Source organism: Dromiciops gliroides, chromosome 3 (assembly GCF_019393635.1).
Source record: "Dromiciops gliroides isolate mDroGli1 chromosome 3, mDroGli1.pri, whole genome shotgun sequence".
Classification (NCBI taxonomy): Eukaryota; Metazoa; Chordata; class Mammalia; order Microbiotheria; family Microbiotheriidae; genus Dromiciops; species Dromiciops gliroides.
In genome coordinates, this window is record NC_057863.1 from 81,362,389 (window position 1) to 81,387,220 (window position 24,832).

At 37.5% G+C, this 24,832-nt stretch overlaps 1 protein-coding gene across 2 annotated transcripts in view; it reads left to right on the top strand.

The window, feature by feature from the left end:
- The window catches only part of PLEKHM3 (pleckstrin homology domain containing M3), a 245,302-nt gene that overhangs the window by 109,226 nt on the left and 111,244 nt on the right, over window positions 1-24,832 (top strand). For both annotated transcript variants that reach the window (XM_043997007.1, XM_043997008.1), the window contains one exon: window positions 9,749-9,942. In XM_043997007.1, the coding sequence (XP_043852942.1) occupies window positions 9,749-9,942 (194 nt within the window). The remainder of the gene's footprint in view (window positions 1-9,748; window positions 9,943-24,832) is intronic.

A 24,832-nucleotide genomic window follows, 5' to 3' on the forward strand; every position in this document is an offset into this window, starting at 1 on the left:
TATGTCCTGAAAGTACAAATAATAACATTTTATCATGTATGATTAGAAAATAAAGACATATTCAACTTAAATGAATTTTCCTGATAATTTGTTTGAAAGGTATGGAATTTCGTTTATCTTGGAAACTTGAATTTTTAAAAAAATAAAACTTTAAAAAAATTTTAATGGGAGCAAAAGTCTTGATAACATGTTTTACACATTTTCATACCTTCTTAAATAGAATATATGTCAACACATCAAGGATCTGTGATTTCATCGGTAGGAGTACTCTCTCCACCGGTACAGAGCACAACCCCTTTATTACTAGCACAGAGTAGTGAATGAGGGTGGTGCTCTAACGTGGCATCCACCTGTAGTTTATTCTTGTCCAGCTGATTCATTTCCTTAATCAGTATCAATCAATTAGGAGTTTATTAAGCAGGCAGTCAGGTGTATAAGTATTTATTAAATGCCAACTAAATTCCAGGTGCTATGCTAGGTGAAACAATCTGTTCTCAAGTTGTGGTATATGAATGTAATGAAATACTATTGTGCTGTAAGAAAGGATGAGCAAGAGGAGTTCAGAAAAACATGGAAGGACTTGCATGAACTGATGGTGAGTGAGATGAGCAGAACTAGGAGAACGTTGTACACAGTATCATCAACATTATGTGTTGATCAACTGTGATAGACTTGATTCTTCTCAACGATACAACAGTACAACATAGTTCCAAAGGAGTCATGATGGAAAAGGCTCTCCAAATCCAGAAAAAAAAGAACTGTGGAATATGGATGCAGATTGAACCATACTATTTCTTTTGGGTTTGGTGGGGTTGTTATTCTTTTTTTGAGGTTTTGCCTTTTTGCTCTGATTCTTCTCTCATTACATAACTAATACATAAATATGTTTAATGTGATTGTACATATATAACCTATATCAGATTACTTGTTGCCTTGGGGAAGGGGGAGGGAGGGGAGGGAAGGGAGGGAGGGAGAAAAATTTTGAAACTAGAAATCTTATAAAAACAAATGTTGGAAATTATCTCTACATGTAACTGGAAAATAATAAAATACATTTATAATTTTAAAAAAAGAAACAATCTGTTCTCAAGGAGTTTATATTCTAACTCAGAAACAAGTACATATGGAAGTGTTTGCAGAATAAATACAAATAAAAACAAGGTGATTAGAGTGGTCCCCACGTTGGTGGGAATACATTTTCAGTAAATAAAAGAACCTCTACTCTCAAGGAGCTTACGTTCTGAGAGACAACTACACACATAAGTTCATACACCATGTAAAAAGAGAGTAGATACAAATAAACACAAAGTAATTAGGGAGAAAGGATACCAAAAGGCTTCATGGAGAAGTGGTGGAACAAGTTCATTCCAGGCTTGGGTGAAAGCCAGTGCAAAGGCTCAAAGAGAGGAGAGTTCTTTTCTGGAGCAGCTTCTAGACAGAAGGCTAATTTCTTTGATTTGTAGTGTACAAGATGGGAAGTAATTACCTATGAGGTTGGAAAGATAAATCGGGGTCCACTTTGAAGGCCTGTAAAAGCCAGAGAGGAATTTCTATTTTATCCCAGGAACAACAGAAAGCCACTAGAGCTTGCTGAATAGGGTCAGTCGGCCCAACAATCTCAATGGGTAAATGCTGCTCCTTCAATCTCTGCATACTGGCCCAATACCGACAGTGCTTCCTAACCTACCATTCCCAACCTGTAATGGCAGTGACACCTGGACTGTCACAGACTTGCTTTGCCCCACAAAAATTATTACCCTCACCTAGTAATGAGCCTGTCTCAACTTAGTCTGATTCTAAGAGAGCTGATAACTAGGTCAAGCCATTCTATTGGCAACATGTGCTCTGCCGGTCTAACCTTTGAGAACCAAGGATTCTCAGAATAACCCAAGAATCCACACCAGCATGAAGTGTCAAACTAGGACTTCATCGAAGAAGCAATATACTATACATAATTTAGCTTTCTACTGATGATTTGAGGTTATCATCATGAATCCTAAGTTATTGTACACTATTGTAATAGAGTAATGCATTTGGAGGCTATTAAGATGTTTAGCACTGCTTGCCCCTATAATAAGTGGATTCAGATTTAATGTGATTTTTAAATTTTTTGAAAAATCTATAAAAACCTATCTTTTCCATTATTCTTGTTTGTAATTTCTCACTCTTGTCAACATTCCTAATTCTAGTATGCTCCTCATCCCCATCTGATTTTCTGCTTCTATTCTGCCGTGAGCTTAAAGACAAAGTGGGCAATAAATAGAGCGCTGGGCCTGAATTTAGGAATACCTAAATTCAAATCTAGCTAGCTAAGCATCCACGGACGCTTAGTAACTATATGATCTTGGCCAAGTTCCTGAATTTCTGTTTGCCTCAGTTTCCTCAGCTGTAAAATGGTTGTAACAATAGCACCTACCTCCCAGGGTGGTTGTGGCAGTCGAATAAGAAATGATTTGTAAAAGCTCTTAGCACAGAGAGAGGATAAAGCATGTAAAGTAGGCTCTATATAAATGCTAGTGGTGGTGGTTGTTATTTCCCTAGCTTGTTAGAATAATGTGTAAAATTAGTAATAGCCTTTGAGTGAGGGCACAAGGGATTCTTGTGTGAGTAAAGTACTTGGGCTTTAACTAATGGATGTTGTGGTATCTATTTGGCCTGCCTCAGTGCTTTTGGTGGGGGGAGGTTACTTTCAGGTGCCTTACTGTTTTCAAAGTTGAAGTTGTTGAATAAGAGGCCTGTGGAAAGTGAAATGTTAATTTATTTTAGTTTTTGTTGTAGAATTGAATATCACACGGTGGGACTTAGGCTTGACTATGCTACTTTAATTTATAATCCTTAGGTTGATTCTCATTTGTGCTATTTAACATATAATCTTTACTTTGATTCCATTTGCTGATACTTGCCTCTGGAGAATTTCCAGTTAATTTTTGAAAACCAGATTTTATTGGTGGAAGTATATATATGGAAGGGAAATATAAAAGGCAAAGAGGAATCTAATGTATTCTTTCATTCATTTGAAACATGAGTGGAACTATACAAAGCTGTTTTTAAGTTATTTAATTTATGATCATTCTTTAATAATACTAAAAATCAGCTGGCAAAAATCCCTAACATTTCTCCTTTTCAGATATTAATTATACTCCTAAAAATACTTTAACCCATTATTTTTATTTTAGCTCTGTTTATCAGCTGGGTCTTCCTACAACATCAGAATTGGTTCTTTATAAATAACAATATTGGGGTTTTTGGAAGGATTTTTTAAAAAATAAATAAAAATAGTATTTTATTATATTTCAGTTACATATAAGGATAGTTTTCAACATTTGTTTTCATAGGATTTTTAGTTCCAAATTTTTCTCCCACCTTCCCTACCCTCCCTCCTCCCCAGGACGGAAAGCAATCTGATATAGGTTATATGTGTGCAATCACATTAAACTTATTTCTGCATTAGTCATCTTGTGAAAGAAGAATCAGAGCACAAGGGAAAAACCTCAAAAAGGAAGGGAAAAAAACAGCCCAAAAGTAGAAACAGTATGGTTCAATCTGCATTCATAATCCACAATTCTTTTTTCTGGATGTTGAGAACATTTTCTATCATGAGTTCTTTGAAATTGTTTTGGATCATTGCACTGCTGAGAAGAGCCAAGTCTATCACCATTGTTCATCACACAATGTTGCTGTTACTGTGTACAATGTTCTCCTGGTTCTGTACCTCTCAGTCAGCATCAGTTTATATAAGTCCTTCCAGGTTTCACTGAACTCCTCCTGCTCATCATTTCTTAGAGCACAATAGTATTCCATTACATTCATATGCCACAACTTGTTTAGCCATTCCCCAACTGATGGCCATTCCCTTGATTTCCAATTCCTTGCCATCACAAAGAGAGCTGCTATAAACCTTTTGTACATGTGGGCCCTTTTCCCTCTTCTATGATCTCTTTGGGATACAGACCTAACAGTGGTACCACTGGGTCAAAGGGTATGAACAGTCATAGTTCCAAATTGCTCTCCAGAATGGTTGGATCAGTTCACAGCTCCACCAACAATGCATTAGTGTTCCAGTTTTCCACAGCTTTTCCAACATTTATTATTTTCCTTTTTTGTCATATTAGTCAATTTGATAGGTATGACATGGTACCTCAGAGTTGTTTTAATTTGCATTTCTCTGATCAATAGTGATTTAGAGCATTTTTTCATATGGCAAAAGATAGCTTTGATTTCTTCATCAGAAAACTGCCTGTTCATATCCTTTGACCATTTCTCAATTGGGGAATGACTTGGATTCTTATAAATTTGATTTAGTTCCCTATATATTTTAGAAATGAGGCCTTTAGTAGAAGTACTGGCCATAAAAATTGTTTCCCAGCTTTCTGCCTCCCTTCTAATTTTGGCTGCATTGCTTCTGTTTATGCAAAACCTTTTTAATTTAATGTAATCAGTCTTCCATCTTGCATTTCATAATATTCTCTATCTCTTGTTTGGACATAAATTGTTTTCCTATCCATAGATCTGAGAGGTAAACTATTCCTTCTTCTAATTTATCTATGGTATCACCTTTTATGTTTAAATCTTGAACCCATTTTGACCTTGTTTTTGTATAAGGTGTAAAATGTTTGTCTAGGCCTATTTTCTGCCATACTATCTTCCAGTTTTCCCAGTTTTTGTCAAATACTGAGTTCTTATCCCATAAGCTGCAGTCTTTGGGTGTAAATAACAATATTTTAAAAACATTTTTTCTTTATCTATAACAGATGAGAAGCAGAATACTGGATATGAATGTAAACAGAGCCATGACTTTTATGTGAAGCAAAAATAACGGGAGGCGGGGGTGGGGTGGGGTGGAGCTAGGTGGCACAGTGGATAGAGAACTGGTCCTGGATTCAGGAGGACCTGAGTTCAAATTTGACCTCAATCACATGACACTTACTAGCTGTGTGACCCTGTGCAAGTTACTTAACCCTCATTGCCCTGCAAAAAATATATTATAATAATAATAATAATAATTGGGGTGGGAAGAAAAGGAAGGGGATGACTCAGAGGATATTCATACTGGGAGAAGAGGTTAATCTATACCCTCAAATAATCTGGTCCTCATCACTTTAGTGGTTAAGGCAGGGAAAGAGGTTTGAGGGTGTGAAGGTGGGCCCTGAAAGAAGGAGCTCACCTAGGATTAGTACCGAGGGTAGAACTGAAAGGTGAGGAACAGATATAACAGTTGCTGTGGGAAGGAAATGTTTCCCCCCAGGGAAGAAATATAATTTTCTAAAAGTTAGAACCCTGTGGTAAAGCCTCATTCTTCCCACATTGGTTACAGTTCTGGATTTGACTACATTAAACTTCTATATTTCACATGTAAGATTAGTATGTGAGGGTATAACCTATATTGAATTGCTTGCCTTCTCAAAGAGGAGGGAGGAAGGGAGATAATTTGGAACTCAGAAGTTTTACAAATGGATGTTAAAAATTGTTTTTACATGTAATTGGGGGGGGGGGGAAATACTAAATAAAAAATGACAAACCAAAAAGGATAAGCATATGAGGAGGAAATTTTTGTCTTTCATAAAGGGAAATATGGAGAAATAATTTCATTTTTAAGGACTATTTTATTGTACATTCATTTATTGATATCTTCTGTTTCTTACATCATCGTGGCTCTCTCAAGTATCCATCCCACTTCTCCCAGAGAGGCATCCCATATAATATGTGGTATTTTTAGAGGGGGAAAAGTTACCACAACTGACATATAAAATTCAAAAACATGTGAAATGTGTAATACCTATGGACCTCTCATCTCCACAAAGGCAGGGGTTGTGAGTGTCCTTTCATATCTCTTCATTGGAGTCCTGCTTGATCTTTTTTTTGGGGGGGGGGGTTTGTGGGGCAATGGGGGTTAAGTGACTTGCCCAAGGTCACACAGCTAGTAAGTGTCAAGTGTCTGAGGCCGGATTTGAACTCAAGAACTCCTGAATCCAGGGCTGGTGCTTTATCCACTGCGCCACCTAGCCGCCCCGTCGTGCTTGATCTTTATAATTTTGTTATATTTTCTTTTGATTTTTTGGTGTCATTCTTTCCATTTACAGTATTGTAGTTACTGTGTATATTGTTTTTTGTTCACTTACTTTACTCTGCAACATTTCATATAGATCTTTCTTTCCACGCTTCTCTGTATTCATTATACAAATAATTTCTTACATCACAATAAAATTCCATATTATTCATTTGCCACATTTTGTTAAGTATTCCCCATTTGATGGGCATTTACTTTGTTTCCATTTCTTAGCCATCACAAAAAATGCTGCTATAAATATTTTTATGCATACAGGGACTTTTTTCTTAACAATGACTTCCTTGGAGTGTAATGGAGTCTCTGATTCAAAGGGTATATGCATTTTGGTCATTTTATTTGCATAATTCCAAATTGATTTCCAAAATGGTTGTACCATTTCATAGCTCCAGGAATAATTAATTAATGTACCTATCTTTCCACAATCCCTCTAACACTATCGTCTTATTTTGTCATTTTTGCCAGTTTTGTAGGGTATGAGATGAAACCTCAAGGTTGTTTTGAGTTGTATTTCTCTTATTAGTAATTTAAGGAATTCTTTCATGTGGTTATGAATATTTTGCAATTCTTTTGAGAACTATTTGTTCATATTCTTTGATCACCTATCTATGGGGGCATGGATATTATTAGTCACATATATTTCTTAATTGTTTCTATATTATGACTAGTAAACCCTTATCACAGAAATCTGATACAAAGTTTTTTTTCCCATTTGACCTCTCCCATTCATTATCCAAGATGAATTAATGTTGTCTATGCAGAAGCTTTTCAATTTCAAGTAATCAAAGTTATCTCTTTTATCTTTTGTAATTGCCTCTATTTGTTGTTTGGTTAAGAATATATCTCCTCCCTGTGGCTTTGAAAAGTATATGATCCATTCCTCAGATAATTTTTATAATATTTCTTTGAGATTAATGTTGCATATCCATTTAGAAAATACTATGGAATGTGGTGTAAGGTGTTGTTCTAACCTTAATTTCTGTCAGACTACTTTCCAGTTTTCCCAGTAGCTTTTATAAAATAAAGAACTTTTCCCTAGGTAATTTGTTTTCCACTTTTTTGAACACTGAGCTATTGGGTTCCACTATTTCTGATTCTCCCTTATCTAATCTGTTCCATTGATATACCTATTTTTAGCCAATACGAGATGGCTTTGCTAAGGCTGTTTTATAATATAGTTTGAGGTGTCGAAGTACTATTTGCCTTTCATCCTTTCATCCTTCCATACTTTTATCATTCCCCTCATTTACTTTGATATTCTAGGTCTTTTGTTCTAAGTGAATTTTATTTGTTATTGTTTTTTTTCAAATTCTATAAAGTATCCCCTTGGCAATTTGATTGGTATAGCATTAAAAATATAAATTACATTTGGTAGTGTTTTCATTGTTATTATATTGGCATAATTTGGTCATGAGCACTGAATATTCCTCCAGCTGTTTAAGTTATTTTTTATTTCATTAAAAAGCACTTTGTAATTCAATCTAAACAAGACTTTTGTGTGTTTTGGGAGGTTGAACCCCAGTTTTTTATGTATTTTGTAGTTATTTGAAATGAGATTCCCATTTTTGTGTTTTATTATTATTATATAGTAATACTGTTTATTTTTTTAAGGATTTATTTTGTGATCTTCAACTTTGCTAAAGCTATTTATCATCTCAGTATCTTTGCTGATTCTCTTGGAATTTTCCAAGTAAACCATCATGTCATCAGCAAACAGTGACAGTCTTATCTACTGGAGTGTAGGTATTAGTTTCTGACAAGAAGTATATTTTGCTACTGAAAATGATCAATTATGGAAAGCAATTTGTCTGCATCCAGTTACACATTATAATTACTAACATCCAGTATATGCTTTGTACTAATAATTCCATTAATTCATTGTGGTAGGTGTTATTTAAGTGAATTATGCCTTAGGGTTTAGTCATTTAAGCCTGGTATGGATAATTACAGTAGTAGCTTCTCTCCCTGTCCTTCCTATAATATTTTTAGCTTTTAGGATCTTTGTAAGGGATTTTCCCCCCTCTTTTTGTCTTACATAAGACATGAAGGGAAAGGCCTTTTAAGTTTTGAGATAATATGAATAACTTTTGTTCACCTCCTACTAGGTAGCTGTGTTCAGCACTGTTCCTTGTGTCAGTAGAAAAATTACTTAATAGAGCCAGAAAGACTAATTGAGTTACAGAATATTGTCATTTTTTTTCATTAGCAGCTTCAAGTGGATTGTACTTCAGTTCAGAAAGCACCATCATTTCCCTCCTCAATTTAAATATGTAAACATAATCAATCTATCAATCAATCTATTTGTCTATCTGTATGTGAACCTCTCCATCTGCGTGGCACAGAAATAAGAGTCGATTTAGACATGTCACTTGGGGAATGATTGTATCAGTTCCAGTCAGATCAACTATCCTTTAATTTTTTGGAGAACTGGAATAGCTCCCATTGGGGTGATTTCCAAAAGACTGTGGGTTTTGGTAGAGCAGCAACTATCTTTTAGACATCTTTTCAGCAACTAGCCAACTTTGCTCATAATTGGTGCTTAATAACAATAATAATAATAGCTGGCATTTATATGGTGCTTTGAGGTTTACAAAAAGTTCTTTACATATGTTAACTCACTTGATCCTCATAATATGAGGTACATGCTGTTATCCCCATTTTTTAGATGAGAAGACTAAGATACAGAGAGGTTAAGGGACTTGCTGAGGGTCACACAACTGGTGTTTGAAATAGGATTTAAATTCAGACTTTCCCCGATTCTTTTTTTTTTTTTCAGGGCAATGAGGGTTAAGTGATTTGCCCAGGGTCACACAGCTCGTAAGTGTTAAGTGTCTGAGGCTGGATTTGAACTCAGGTACTCCTGAATCCAGGGCCAGTGCTTTACCACTGCGCCACCTAGTTGCCCCAGACTTTCCCAATTCTAAGTCCTGATCTCTATCCACCATGCTACCTAGCTGCCCTGAATAAATAAATGCTTTTAATTGACTCTTCACTCCCAAATGAAGAGAAATGACCAGATGCTTTCTTGGAAAGAACAGACACATGTTTACATGCCTACAATGAACACTTTCCCTACTTTACAGGAGATTTTTATGGCTTAATCACCCATGTTTTAATTTGTTATAAAATAGCTATAAAACATCCTGCAAATAATTTAATCCTTATTTTGCAGATGAAAGAACTAAAGCTTAAAAGTGAAATGACCTGGCCAGGAGAACACAGCTCTTTAGTGGCAGAGCCAGAACACCAATCGAGATTCTCTGACTTTTCCTAGCACATGTTGTCTCTAGGGTCAGATTTAAATTCATTTTTAGACTGCCGGAATTTTTTTAAAAAGAGTTTATTAAAGGTGCTCTAAAAACTCCCTCACCAGTTTTATTAGGGAGATTTAAATCCATTTCTAAGAGATTCTGATTATTACCAACGTTATTTTTTCTAATATGATTTCCAATAAGAGCTAGAAGCATATATGTGTTAAATAAACCATGGTTTTCATTTGAATATCACTCAAAATTTATAATAAGAAATTAATATTTGATCTGCTGTTTCCATCGTTGGCAGGTTTAGCAAACAGTGACTACTGAAGAAAAAAAAAAGTCTACACTGAAACCAAGGGAAGAGTTTGGTTGAAAGTAATGGGGGGGGAAAAGCAAGCACATTAATCCTGAGTGCGTTGTTTTCCAGGTATCTAAGCAAGCCAAAGAGTTTCTGGAGTATGTGTATGAGGAACCATTGATTGACATCCAACAGGAAAATCCCATGTTGTACAGACATGTTGAGCCACTGGCAACTGTTGTCCGTCTAAGGCAGCAATTGAAATCTCTCCGAGCCTATTTGTTCAGCTGCCGAGCTGCTGTGGCTGAGGATCTTCGCAGAAGGTAAACCCCATGTCAAGCATCTCTGTTTCCTCTCCCTTCTCTGAGAGGGTGAGGTTCGATTATTTCTAAGTTTCTATCAGTTTTGATTCTTTGATTCTCTCTCCAGCCATCATCCGCCAACTACTCCAAATTAATCTGAGACTTTCATCACTGACTTCTTTTTATCCAATTGCGCTAAAGCAATTGAAACACTGGGAAATAAGGAGCTTTTAAACGCACTAGCCAACTACCTACAGCTGAATATTGTGGGCAGTATACAGACAGAAAAATCCTTGAAATCTACTTTCTTAAAAATCATGAGGGAGATTTTTTCATTAAGCATAAATGTAGTATTTTATATTTTGCCAAATTATAATTTCCATATATCTTTCAGATTAAAAACAGAAAGTTGTGTCAGAAACAAATTATTGAAGTCCAGTTTCCTGAGAAGGAAACAAACCCATAAGAAATTCAGTGATGTAACCAAGATGGCAGAGTTGGAGTTAGAACCTGTAATCCAAGAATTTTTTATCACTAGCATGTCCTGTATAATGATAATAATACCACTGAAATAGGCTGCTTTTCTATATGTACTTAACTATATAGAATTATCTGAAATAACTCTCAGACATCAAAGCATAAATCCAGGTGTAAAGAGTATAGAGCACTGCATGCAGTATAGTTTGGCCTCACAGAGAACATATCATCTATGCCCCTATTTTTAGATATGCTTCCTGCAAGCAAACTTTAATAGCACTAGTTACCTTTTTGGTATCATGTTTTGCTTTGGTTAGAATCTGCCAAATCAGGGCATGCATTTAGAATTAAGACAGGAGGACCTCTCCTCAAGCAGGATGACTAAGACCTCTTAAATTACTCCAGAAGTTCAGTGGTTTACCACCATGTACTAGACCTTGCTGCCAGACCACCGGGTGAGAAAGGGTAAGCCTGGAGAGAATATACTCCTTTAGCTGGGAGAATGAAGGTATAAAGGTAGCAGCCTTCCTTGCTCTTCATTTATCTGCTGGATACTCATAATGTCTGTCTAGACAAACCCCTGAAAAATTGGATGATTGGCCTGTAGCCCACTCACCTACTCACATTTTTGGAGAGGAGTTTGCCTCCATTTTGTCCCCGGTTTTATTGGCATCCCAAGAACTGTAACAAATTCTTAAAAGTTCCAATTCTAGAAATCCCCAATAGCACCACCAAAGGACCTGGCACCAGAGGCTGCTAGGCAGAACTGGTTTAACTCTATTCCCATAAATGTGAATATTGTGCCAAAAGGTGACTAGAGTGCTAGGTTTTCCCTGAGTAGGTTATCAGGTTTGGAATCTTACAGGGCACTGCAGGGGGGAAAAATTAATAGATGCCCAACAGCCTTCTGTCACTGACAATTCTCATTCCATGTACTGTTTGATTATTGGTGTTGCTTGGGGTTACCATTTCTCTATATATAAAGCTTTAAAAAAAGAGCTCCACTGCCAAGAAGTACTGAAGAAGCCTAGTAGATCCTCCTTGGTCCTTCTTGGTCCTACCAAATTACTTTGAAATAAGATCTTACAGTAAGTATGCTTAAGATGCTCTCTGAGGCATCTAGACCTCTAGAAAGTATCCAAAGTATAACAGCAACTTCTCCATTTTGACAAAAGTAACTATATTTAGAGGGGAACAGTTGCCTCTGAGTATATCTAAAATTTCCTTATTGCCAAAGGCTACCTCATGTGAATCTCTCATTTTAACAGGAAAACTAACTCTTACTCTTTTGAGATTGGCCAGCAACCCCCTCTGAGAAAAGACAAGATGAACATGCAATTTAAGCTCCCCTTCCTTACATTGCAGACAGAAGGAGTTTCTATAATTAGATGAGTCACTTCAGAACTGTTGCATATGTTGTTGATGATTCCTTCTTAGAAATTTTAAATGGTTTAGGAGACTAAAAGTTGGAGGATCAAGAACAGGGAAGCTGAGAGACGAGAGGAGATCCAGTTCTTATCTAATTGTAAAAGGCATTCTCTTTCTTCCTTGTCTTTACCTTCATATATGAGTGGCTATTAATCACAAGCAAGTGAGCCCAACACGCTGAAGAACTGTCAGCACTATATAAACAGAATAAAACAAACTGTTAATATTGCTGTCAGGAGAAAACTAAAAACAGCTTGATAAATTGTGTGGGCACTTGACTGCTCAGAGGACTACATTGGTCACCTTCCTTATTAGGGAACCAGCAGATTGCTTTGTGTCTTTAATTAGTATTATAGTTCTCGTCATTGTTGTTGTTATCGTTGTTAAATTGATGTTTTCTTCTAGGACCAAAATGTCAACTTTCAAATGACAATATAAGAATAGTCGGTGTCTTACATGAAATCTAAAATGTTTACAGTACTGACAACTCACTATTTCTGAGGTGTCCCAGATGGCTACACAGCTAAATTAGTTCAGGACCTAGTTGACAGTTCAGACCAAGAATTACTTATAATGGCTGCCACATGGTGATGCCAGAAAAACTCTGTTGTAAACTTTGACATCCAGTAGAAAAGTCAGGATACATACAGATTCTAAGCTTTAAAGACTCCTTTGAGTGAAATCCACAGAATAACTAGCAATGGCAAGAACCAGCAACTTCCAAGTAGTCAGCCAGTAATGTTCACTATGCTATCAGCATCATCAGATGAAGCAAGACCAGTGAGATGAGTATTTTTGGTGATAACTAGGGATGGAGACTTGGGTGAAGGGTAGTTTGAAGAGAAGTGTTCAGTGGTCTCAAGGTACTATTTTTCTGAATTGGACTAAATTTGCTTTCTCTCTGGAAGATGGCCAGTCATAGACATGTGCCCTTCAGAAGCCGTGGAAAAAAATATCCTATATTTATGGAAGTAACAGAAAACTGAAAATCCAATCTTTGCACTAGACCTTGCTCGGTTGTTAGTTATTTTGTGTCTTTCTTGAATCCTTGATCTCTCCCTGTCCAATGGTTGTGTTTTCACTATTAACATGCTCAAGTTTTCCCACACTAAGAAAAAGTCTTTCCTTAAATTGCCATGCTATCCCTCTTCTTCCTTTGTAAAGATATGTCATAGATAGAGTTTGGGGTGTGAACTAGATGACTTCTGAGATCCCTTTCAGCGTCAACAATCTATAAATTCCCAAAAGAATGTTTTACTTCATCTGACTCCTCTTTCCTCCCCCCCCCCATTTATTGCTTAATTTCTTCTAACCTGGCTTTTGATTCTTCCATTTCACTGAAACAGTTTCTTCCAAGATCACCAGTAACCTCCTAATCACCAAATACAATCATCGAATTTTCAGTCTTCATTCTCCTTTATTTCTCTGCAACCACTGATATAATTAACTGCCCTTTCCTTCTTGAAACTCTCCTTCCTTGCCTTCAATGTCCCATTTCTCTTAAGGATTTTCTTCTTTCTTTCCACCTTTTCTTCTAGCCTTCTAAATGTGGGGATACTTAAGGATTAATTTCTTATTCTAAATGCCAACTAGGTCAGCACTTAGCATCAAGAAGACCTGAATTCAAATCCAGTTTCAGATACTTACTAACTAAGCAAACCTGGTCAAATCACTTAACCTCTCTAAGCCTCAGTTTCCTTGTCTGTAAAATGGAGATTATAATAGCACCTACCTCCCAGGATTCTTGTAAGGATAAAATTAGATATTGGTAAAATGCTTTGCAAACTTTAAAGCTAGCTTAACCAGCTAAAAATTATTTTTAGCTATTCTATATAATCTTATGCTTCATTATTCTATATTATATTATAAATATTAACTAGCTAATAAATTATATTATTATTATTGATCCTCCCTCTCAAATATTTCATATACTTTAATGGAATCAGCTGTCACTTCTATATGAACAATTTCAAAATCTGGATTCTTAGCCCTGACCTCTCACCTAAATTCAGTTCCACACCTCCAGGTGTCCAGTAGACATTTTTTCTTAGATTATGCTACTAGTGATGGGAATACCTTGAGCCAAACTATTGAAGAAAGTTATGGAATGTACTTCCCTGGAAGCCTTTATGAAGAGAATTGCTGTCTGCCTTAGACGATTTAAGTGCAGAGCAAATATAGAGTAAATGAAACTAAAATAGCAAAATCTAAACTAAAATAGCAAAATCACTTTTACTACCCCAATGGAACTCCCAAGTCTTCCCTCCCAATGGCCTCTTGCCCATTTCTCATTCTCTGTAGTTTGTAATTTATGAGTGAGAAGGGAAATGATTGTGATATCCTTGACAAAAATAGGGAACTCTGCATATATTCTGCTTCTTTTGTAGCAGAGGTGAAGGTTTCAGCTTTAAATATTTAAGTCTGATGTGATAATAATAACATATTATATACACACACCAATGTAACTTTTAATATTTTAAATATTTTATTTATCTCCAGTTACATGTAAAAAAGTATTTTTAACATTTGTTGGGTTTTTTTAAAGTTTTGAGTTCCAAATTCTATCTCTTCCTACCTCCCCTTACCACTCCCTCATACAGTAAGCGATATGATATAGGTTATACATGTAAAACATTTTATGCGAGAAAGCAAACAAAAAAAAAAGAAAGAAAGAAAATGAAAAATAATATGCTACAGTCTTTATTCAGACGACATCAGTTCTTTCTCTGGAGGCAGATAGCATTTTTTATCATGAGTTCTTTGAGATTGTCTTGGATCATTGTATTGCTAAGACTGTCATTCACAGTTATAACTTTTTTTATTTACAAAGCACTTTTACATCACATTTGAGCCCCATAGAAGTCCTTTAAGATAGATATTATTATCTCTGTAATCCCCACTCTGGACTCACGATTATTTATTTTTGTATGTTTTATTTTGATACAACAGATGCCTCAAAAGAAAACCCATCAATTAAGAAAATCCCCTGCAAAAATATTTCCCTTAAAAAAATAGATTAAGTTTTAGGTATATCATATATGAACCAGACTTTTCATGTCTCTGAATTTTGTGAGGGGTATCATACAACTAAAAATCCATCAAAGTTAGTCTTTAGCAAGAAAAATCTGGCTAATATTAAATCTTTGAAGAATAAGCAAAGTTATTCTGCATTTATTGTTATCATAAAATTATCATTTTAGTTTACAGTTATAGAAACTTTGTGGACCCAGTGATTATCAGTACTTCAGGTGTGTGGATAACACTTTGCTAAGCTTCATAAACCATAAAATCTCAAATCTTAGGGCTGGAAGAGACCTTGTGACTCATCTAACCCAGTGATTCTCAAACTTTTTGGTCTCAGGACCCCTTTATACCCTTAACAATTATTGAGGACCTGCCCCCCCCAAAGCTTTTGTTTATGTAGGTAAGTGATATAAATATAGATATATTTACCATATTAGAAATTGGAATATGTTGGTATTACCATGAAAATCGTTTTGGTTTTGTGGACCTTCTGAAACAATCTTGGGCACTGTACTCTGAGAACTGCAAAAATCTATCTCCCTGGTTTCATACATGTGGAAACTTAGGCCCAGATACATTGAATGGCTTTCCCAAGGAATAAAGAACAGAGCCAGTTTGTGAACCTGGTTTCTCTGACTGCAAATCCAGAATTTATTAAATGATATCCTTTCATCCTGTCTCTCTTCACCAAATCCTCACTCTGCTCTCTATAAAGCTTGCCATTGGCAAGGTTGCTACAGCTAATTGTAAAATTAGTTAGCTAATATTGATATCAGCTGGCCTTTGGGGGCAGCTAAGTGGTGCATTGGATAGAGCACTAGTTCTGGAATCGGGAAGACTCCTCTTCCCGAGTTCAAATCTGGCTTTAGACACTTGCTAGCTGTGTGACCCCAAGCTAGTCACTCAATCCTGTTTGCCTCAGTTTCCTCATCTGTAGAATGATCTGGAGAAGGAAATGGCAAACCACTCTAGTATCTCTGCCAAGAAAACCAGAATGGGGTCACACAGTCAGATATGACTGAACAACAGCTTGTGGCATTTGGACTTTAGTTAGATATAACAGATATACTCTGCAGTCACCAGAGACCCTGGAAACTGTTAGAAATCAGGTTTACTTATCCTCCTTGATATTTCTAGCAAGCAACAATGTTCCTCACAATCTGTTTGCAGATTTTCCTTTCCCCTCAGATGTTTTCCTAAATAGCAGTTTTTTAACCATTTTAAGTACTTGAACACCTTGTAACATAACTTTTCTCCCTCTCCTTCTTTGCTCCTTAAATCTAAATCAACAAATAGACAATCTGAGTCACTGCTTAGTTGATAAGCTGAACCCATTACACTAATTAACCCCCAATTAACCAGAAATTAAAGACTGTCCTCAAAGGACAATAGTAGACAAACAGATTCACAGATTAATGAGCTAGAAGGGAGAACTCTGGAAAGCCAAGCATTGCTTTCTTATTGTATTTGTTAATGTAAAATCCAAAAAAGGGGAAAAGTCTTAAATAATGGCATGGTTAAAACAACTTTTTAAAAAAATTATACCTTTGCCTATGTCATTTTCTCTTTGCCAAGAGAATCGGGGATATAATGGATAGAAAGCACTGGCCATGAAGTCAGGAAGACCTGGTTCAAGTCCCACCAATGATGCATACTAGATATGTGATGCTGAGCAAGTCACTTAAACCATTCAATGTTCAAGGCCCAAAGTGGCAAACTCCTGCCCCACCCATCTAAGCTGCTGTCAGAACTCCCAAGTGTGGCTCTAACTGGATTAAAATTAGGAAAAAATTAATTAGGAAATGTTTAACAAAAATAAATAAAAATACAGTACAATGTAGGTAATACTATTTTGAGGTTTCCTAAGTTAGTATGCTGCCCACAAGGATATGTTTTCTTTCTTTCTTTCTTGTTATTTTTAAAAATTATTTTAATTTTTCTAAATTACATGTAAAGATATTTTTTGAGTTCCAAATTTTTCTCCCACCCTCCCTTCCTTCTCCCCTCCTGAAGCCACTAAGAAATTTGATATAGGTTATACATTACAGTCATGTTAAACATATTTCCACATTAATCAAAACAAAAGGGAAAAAAAGCCCCAAAAGAAAAAATAAACAAAAACAATAACAAAAAAGCAACAACAAAAATGAAAACAGTATGCTTCGGTCCGTGTTCAGACAAGGAAGTGTTTTCTATTTGAGTTTAACACCATTGTTAGGCAAGTCTCTAAACTGAAGAGAAGGTGCCAAATTGCATTGAAAGAAGTAGTTTCCTCACCTGTGAGTTCTCCATGCTAATGAAACCACAGGTCCAAAGGCTAGCTTTACAAAATTTGATGTGCTTTTTAAACAGGAAAAGCTTGGAAAATTTGAGCCCCAAACTATACAAAAGCGAAGAAATTTGTCTTTTTTTTTTTTTAATCAGAGCAAAGAATAACAGACTTGGGCTGTATGCAAACTATTTCCATTGTTCCGCCGGCATGTTGTTGTGAAGAAGCTTAACAACAATTTCCAAATGAAAGCGTTAGAGAATCCTTTATTATACTCTCCATATCCTATCTCTTGGACCAGACATAATATCTCATGCAATTTGTTCACTTTTTCTGACGATAAGATTAGCAAAATAAGATATCGAAAGAAATGATTCAGGCTTGTTTCTTCCATTCCATATAGGTTGCTGTAGAAATACCCCTCTTTGATTGAAAATTGTTTTTCCATTAGCTGAGAGGATGACGAGAAGTCTTAGTTCTTTCCACATCTATCCTAATGTAACCATTTCCAGAAGACCTTGTAGCAAACATCAAGAACACCAAATTATACCTGCCAGGGAAACACCTCCCCGTGCTATTTGCTTATTTGAGCTGCTGTCTGTGTCCCCCAGAGGAAAGAGAGTGTCACACTCTAGCCCAATAAATATGACCTAAGTGCGTGGAGTACACACTTAGGAAGCTCAATACGACATGAAGAAATGGTTTTCCTTTGTAAATCACTGTTCACCCACTTCTTTCCATTCCTTTCCTTTCTTTTCATTGCTTTCCTTTTAGAGCCAGAATCTTCAGATTTGTATGTGTGTGTGTGTGTGTCTGCATATCTGTTATTGAAATCTGTTCAATGAAAAACAAAAAAAAACAAAAAAAGAAAGGAAGAAAGAAATCTGTTCAATGGATCTGAGATATTTGGATTGCAAACTTTTTTAAGCTGTTTTTTTTTAATACTATTTCTTTTGGTTTGGGTTTTGGTTTTGTTTTTTTTTGCTGGGCAATGGGGGTTAAGTGACTTGCCCAGGGTCACACAGCTAGTAAGTGTCAAGTGTCTGAGACCGGATTTGAACTCAGGTCCTCCTGAATCCAGGGCCAGTGCTTTATCCACTGCACCACCTAGTTGCCCCCATTTATTTTTAATAATCAAACCTATAGGGGTAAGGACGTCACCCCAGAGGCGCTGTGGCATACCTGACCCTACAAAGTATGTAATCAGATAATTGTTGGGTTCATAGAATTGTCGATTTAGGATAGGGTGGTGCCCTAGATGCTATCAAATCCAGCTCCCTCATTTTATAGATGTGGAAATTGGTTAAGTGACTTTCCCAGGGTCACACAGCTAGTAGTAAGAGTCTAAGGCAGGGGGCAGCTAGATGGCACAGTGGTTAAAGCACCGGCCCTGAATTCAGGAGTACCTGAGTTCAAATCTGGCCTCAGACACTTGACACTTACTAGCTGTGTGACCCTGGGCAAGTCACTTAACCCCCATTGCCTGCAAAAAAAAAAAAAAAAAAGAGTCTAAGGCAGGATTTGAAACTAAGGTATACCTGAATCCAAGTTGAGCACTCTGTCCACTTTGCTATCTAGCAGGTTCAGTAGGCTGCGCCTCACCCTCTCTGAAGATAGCCAGTCATAGGTCTTGGCTCCAAATTACCCCCTCTACTACCCTTATCTCTCAACATTCTCCCATTTAGTCTCCTCCCTCTGCTTCCTTCCTCCCCACTTGTGAGCCAGCCATTGGCCTTCAAGGCCTTCATATACCCACTGCAGCTATGTCAGTGCCATTGGGAAAACTCTAGCTCTACACCTGGCCTGCACATCAGCTTGTAGCTATAGCAAGTGCCCCTGTGAGACTGGGCTCTGGCTTTAGTGGGCGGAGCAGCGACCAGTCAGAACCCTACTTTCCCCCATTTCATTCTGGGTGGGATACAGGATGAGCAGGTGGAGATGGATCAAAGCTATCAGCCCCTTCCATTTCCTCCCAAGCTTCCATGTTACTGTCTAGGCCCCAGCTTCTTAATAAAACTGTGGGTTGTGAGGCCATGGGGGTCACAAAAATTTGGCAACAACAAAAGGTTATGTATACCTATTTTATGTATACCTGTATACCCAGGGTGGGTAAAAATTTCTCAGGCGAAAAGGGGTCAAGAGTAGAAAAAGTTTAAGAAACCCTGGCCTAGGCCCCCAGCATCTCTGTTCCCTCCCTTTCTCCTCATTTCAGGGTTATCCTTGACTCCTCACTCTTTTTCACCCCTCATCCACAAAAGCCAAGCACTACCTCCCTAGCTCTCCCATCTGCCCCTTCTCTTGATTAGCATGGCCACCACCCTCTCTCAGGAATCTCCTGATGGGTCTTCTGGACTCAAGCCTCTCGCAACCCATTCTAGCACAGCGATTTTCCTAAAGTTCCTGTCTGGCTGTGTCACTCCTCCCAGCTGAATCTAGGGAGTCTGGGGGCTTGAGTATCATTTCATATTTATAGCATTTTTTGACATTTCTATTTTTGTGCAAATTTTATAATGTGTACTAACTATTATTATAGTTGTATATGTATATAATTTCTAAATAAGTAAATATGCACATGGAGGGGATGTGCTCAAAATTTTCTTTTTGATAGAGGTTCCTGATCAAGCATTTATTGACTACCAGTCTAAGGAAATTGTGCCTTAAGGAAGCAGAGGCATCATCCAATCCATGTCTTAAGAACATGGCATGTTCCCTTTTCTTTTTATGAATGTCTGTGGTTGGCAGAAGTTAAGCTGAAAGCCTCCAAGATCACATAGATTAACTAAGTCCTGATAAATTTGACATAGTATCAATGCTATAATATGGAATGAAGTCTTACCTTTCTTGCTAGGATTTCTGCCTTTGATTTCAGACCTAGTCATCTCCACGTTTTTGACACAAGGCACCTGCTGAATAATAAAGAGATTCAGTCTCATGTATGGCCTTTTCCTTCCACTTAATTTTCATCTTCCCTCCCCAAGTCATCACAGAAACTGGGAAATGAAGTCTTGCTTGTCTCCACAGTAGGTCACGCAGTTCTAAAAATGATGAAATGGAAATGGCACGTGAAATGGTAGTGCCAGGCGATTTTATGAAGCCAAAGCAGTTTCCCTTAGTTCTCTTTGGTACCAAAGAACTCGATGGATGCCACCTGCTAGCCAACTCGATTTTTCTAGTTTGGCCAGGGAGTTATGGTTTTTACAGCTCATTACACCTCTGCTTTGACTTGAGCATCAGACCAGGACAGATTACTTTGAAATGTCTTTAGTATTACTGCCGAGGAAGAGTGTTCAAACACATCATAAATAGACTTGGAGTACAAAAAAGATCAATTAATACTTAGAAAGCAATCAATCAACAAAGCAGTACAACCTGATTAGGGCACAAGTAGCCCTTACCTGCAGCACAGATCCTATTTGCCAGAAGATAATAAACGAGATAACATACAGCCTTGTCCCAGTGGGGTAGTGTCCTAGGGCTTAAAGGAAATTGGTAATCCTATATTTTCCTTTCAGTGGAAAGATGCAGCATTCTACTTTTTTTTTAATTTGAAAGAGTTGGTGCTAAAAGGGAAGTTATTTGAAGGAGCCAAAAAGTAGCAAATTGCCAGAAGTCTCAAGATAATGTGCCTTTAGTTATGAGATTTGGAGGTCCCTGATTTGTGACCTTAGACATAGTGTCTTCTAATCTTCACTGACTAAATGTCTTTCCTTGGGTGAATTAAAGGGAAAGCTGTCATGAAATGTCAGTCTAAGGGAAGTTGGCACCAAGAAGCCTTTTTTGCTATTGAATTTGCCCCAAATCAGTATTCAGCTCTCTACAATGCTTCCCCTGGGCAGCTAGGTGGCACAGTGAATAGAGAACTGGTCCTAGAGTCAGTAGGACCTGAGTTCAAACCCAGCCTCAGCCACATGACATTTACTAGCTGTGTGACCCTGGGCAAGTCACTTAACCCCGATTGCCTCAAACACCTGGAGCCATCTCCAGTCATCCTTGTGTGTGTGTGTGTGTGTGTGTGTGTGTGTGTGTGTGTGTAGACACATCTTGCCACTAGACCCAGATGGCTCTGAGGCTGGTGACTTTGCACAGCTAGGTGGTACAGTGAATAAAGCGCTGGCCCTAGATTTAGGAGGATCTGAGTTCAAATCTGGCCTCAGACACTTGACACTTACTAGCTGTGTGACCCTGGGCAAGTCACTTAATCCCCATTGCCCCACCAAAATAAAAACAAAAAAACAACTTAAATCCAATTCATTGTAAGTCATGATATCTGTCATGGTCCTCTTGGAGAACAAAGGACAAACAATAACAAAATACAAAATACAAAGGCTTTCCCAAAGTGACTAGGAATTCACCCCTCTGTCACTTTTTTTGTGCTGTGTTTATAGGTGCCTTAGATCCTAAAGGAAATTTACAACTGCCAGATCTACTTTTTACGCATCCAGATCCTCCCTCATAGGCTTGGGATCTCTCCACCATCTGTCTTCCTGCCACACATGTCCCAAGGAGCTCCAGTCAAACATTTAAAAAGTTCCAATCTAAGTCTATTACTTAGGTAGCCCAGTTATAAATCAACAGGGAAGTTGTTACTGATCACAGTTTTCTTATCCTTGTTATCAAGTCTTTTTTTTTTACTCTATGTTTCCTTTGCTAATATTCTATCTAAAATTCTGTGGAGAATGTTGGAAGCAACCTTGCAAATTGAGTATGACTTGGAAGAAGCAGACAGTAGCAGAAATCATAAGAAGCCATCTTATTCATACTTCTGCTTTCAGGTAACCGAAAACAATCATCCTAACCATGAGAGAATCTTCCCCGCGCCCTCCTTTAAATAGCAATCTTCTTTAATCCTCGGTATCATAATATTCCTTAGTCCTCATTTTGGCATCCAGCACTTCTCACTGTCAGGAAATTCTTCCTCATATCTGAGGAAGCAGTACCTAATGACCGGTGGCATGCTGCTACTTCTAGCTTCAGTAAATTAGAAGAGGTGGCCATCATTATCTCTATAAAAGCCCTTTTTATACTTTAAAACTGTTATTAAGTATCCTGGCCACATTCCTTTCTCCAGGCATAATAAGTAAGCCCTGATGCTTTAACCTTTCCAGTTAGATTTATTTTTCAATCCTATAATTATCTCAATCCACATTGATTAAATACCTCAGAGAAATCACAGTACTAGACACTGGGATAATTCAGAGGGAAACCGTAGGCATGATTCCCCCTCTCAGGATCTATGATCTAAAAGGAGAGACAATTCAAACGTATGTGATATATATTTAGGAGCACCTATACAATGCATGGGACAGCGAGGAGGTGCAGTACATAGAGGCTAGGTCTGAAGTCAAGGAGGCTTCCCTTCCTGAATTCAAATCTGACCTCAGACATGTACTATCTCTGTGCCCGTGGGCAAGTCACTTAAGCCTGTTGGCCTCAGTTTCTTCATCTATAAAATGAACTGGAAGAAAAGGTAAAGCAAAAGAAAACCCACATGGGTTCACGATGAGTTGGACACAACTGAAACGACTGAACAACAGCAACAAAAATAATAGAAACATAAATCACAATGAGTCATTGCTATACCAATATATTGAAGGGAATAGAACCTGGTATGCTATTGAGGACCAGGAAATTATACAACTTAAACCACGAATGCTAGAATTAGACATAGGATTCAAATGATGGATGAATGAAAAAGCATTTATTAAACTATGCATAAGGCATTGTGCTAAGTACTGGTAATACAAATACAAAAAAAAAAAAAAATGGGTGTTTTCTTTAAGCTATAGATTCCTGCAAATCACACTCATTTTCAGGTCCCGTCCTCCCATAGCGGTGTTGATCATCAGCGGTATGTCCTCTCACCACTGAAAAATGATTTCCCCATTTCCTCTTTTTTTGACCCCTTCCTTTGCCTCCTTGCTCACTTTCTGATAGGCTCTCATCTTCCTAAAAATTACAGGAGTTATCCTCTCTTCATTAAACTCTGACTTAATTAGGGTACATCACATATTCCCTCTATCTTCTTCCTCTCCTCCTCCCTTTTATGACCCTATTATTCTGTGATTTAGGTCCACAGAAAAAACATTGATTCACCCATAGCTGAGGTGTTGTGAATTTTAGTCCATGATGTTTCAAGACCTCTTCTCCATCATTATTTCTATTTGACTTTTGCTTTCAACCTTGTTTCCTTGAGTACATTTAGAAATAAATCTCTTGCACAGTGGATAAAGCATGGCCCTGGATTCAGGAGGACCTGAGTTCAAATCTGGCCTCAGACACTTGACACTTTCTAGCTGTGTGACCCTGGGCAAATCACCTAACCCTCATTGCCTGGCAAAAAAAAGAAAGAAAGAAAGAAAAAGGAAAGAAATCTCTTAATAGTCTCTCTCTTGCTATTTTGTTGTTGTTCTTGGTGGCTGTATTTGTTTACCGTTCTTGTATTCTTTTGTTGTTGTTTGTCCTCGGTTCTCAAAGAGGACTGTGACATTGAGGTGATGTCATGACTTGCATTGAATTGGATTTAAGTGAAGGTGGGCTATGCAAGGTCACCAACCTCATTCTCTCATCCAGAGCCATCTGTGTCCAGTGGCAAGATATCCAACAGGATGACTAAAAATTACCCCGGGTGTTTTAGGCAATCAGGGTTAAGCGATTTGCCCAGGGTGACACAGCTAGTAAGTGTCTGAGGTGAGATTTGAACTCAGGTCCTCTTGACTCCAAGGCCAGTGCTGTATCCACTGTACCTAGCTTCCCTTTCTCTTGTCTAGAGACTTGCCTCTTTTTTCATGGGATGTCCATCTTGTTTTCATTTATAGGGAGGCTCAGATTTGCTGGGTAATTCACCCTGGGCTGCATCTTGGCCTCCTTTGCTTTTTTAGAACACACTATTCAATTTCCTCCTATGTTTTCTGATGGTTATAGAATAGTCTTATGTTATTCAAATTTCCTTTCCTTTATTATTTGAATGTCTTTTCTCCCAGTCACTTGCAGAATTTTACTATTGTGTGTCTTTGCTGCATAGGGCCCTCCTGGAGGTGATCTGTGGATTCTTTACATTAGCACTTTATTTTAGGGGTTTTGTTTCTTGCACTATGGTGTTCAGGTTTTTGACTTGTCATATTCTGCTGAGGTCTCTATAAGCAATAAGTTGTCTGTAGCTATTCTGTCTTTGAGATCATTATATTTTGTTTGTATGAAGACTGCTTTCTTTTAATGGTATTGCTTTTTAGTTCTCTTCATCCAGATTGTCCTTCACTTCCATGTATTTTCATTCCCATTCAGTCCTTTCTTTTGTTTCTTTGGTGAGACTTGACACCGTGGATTCAAGTTTTTCCATTTTGCCAGTGTAGACCATAAATTCTGTTTTCACAATTCTTCTTTCTCTTCTAAATTATTCAGAATCATCTTGCTGTGGTTCCATGCTTTCTTGGGAATCCACTGTTGAGTTATTTTCCTTTGTCCTGCCATAGTTATTCACAAATGCCTAAACTCTTTGATCTGCTCTGAAGGCTGTGTTCCCTTTTACTATTAATGCCTTTGTTGGTTTATCTGCTCAAAGTCTTTAATTGCGGTTTCTCTCTCCTGAGATCTTTGGCAATTTCAGCTTTTTTTTTTTAACCTTATTTTCCCCTGCTGCTTAATGGGCTCCCTCTCCTCTGATACGGGTTTTTCCCTCAAGGGAGGCCGTCTGAAAGGGAGGCCGTCTGAACCGTC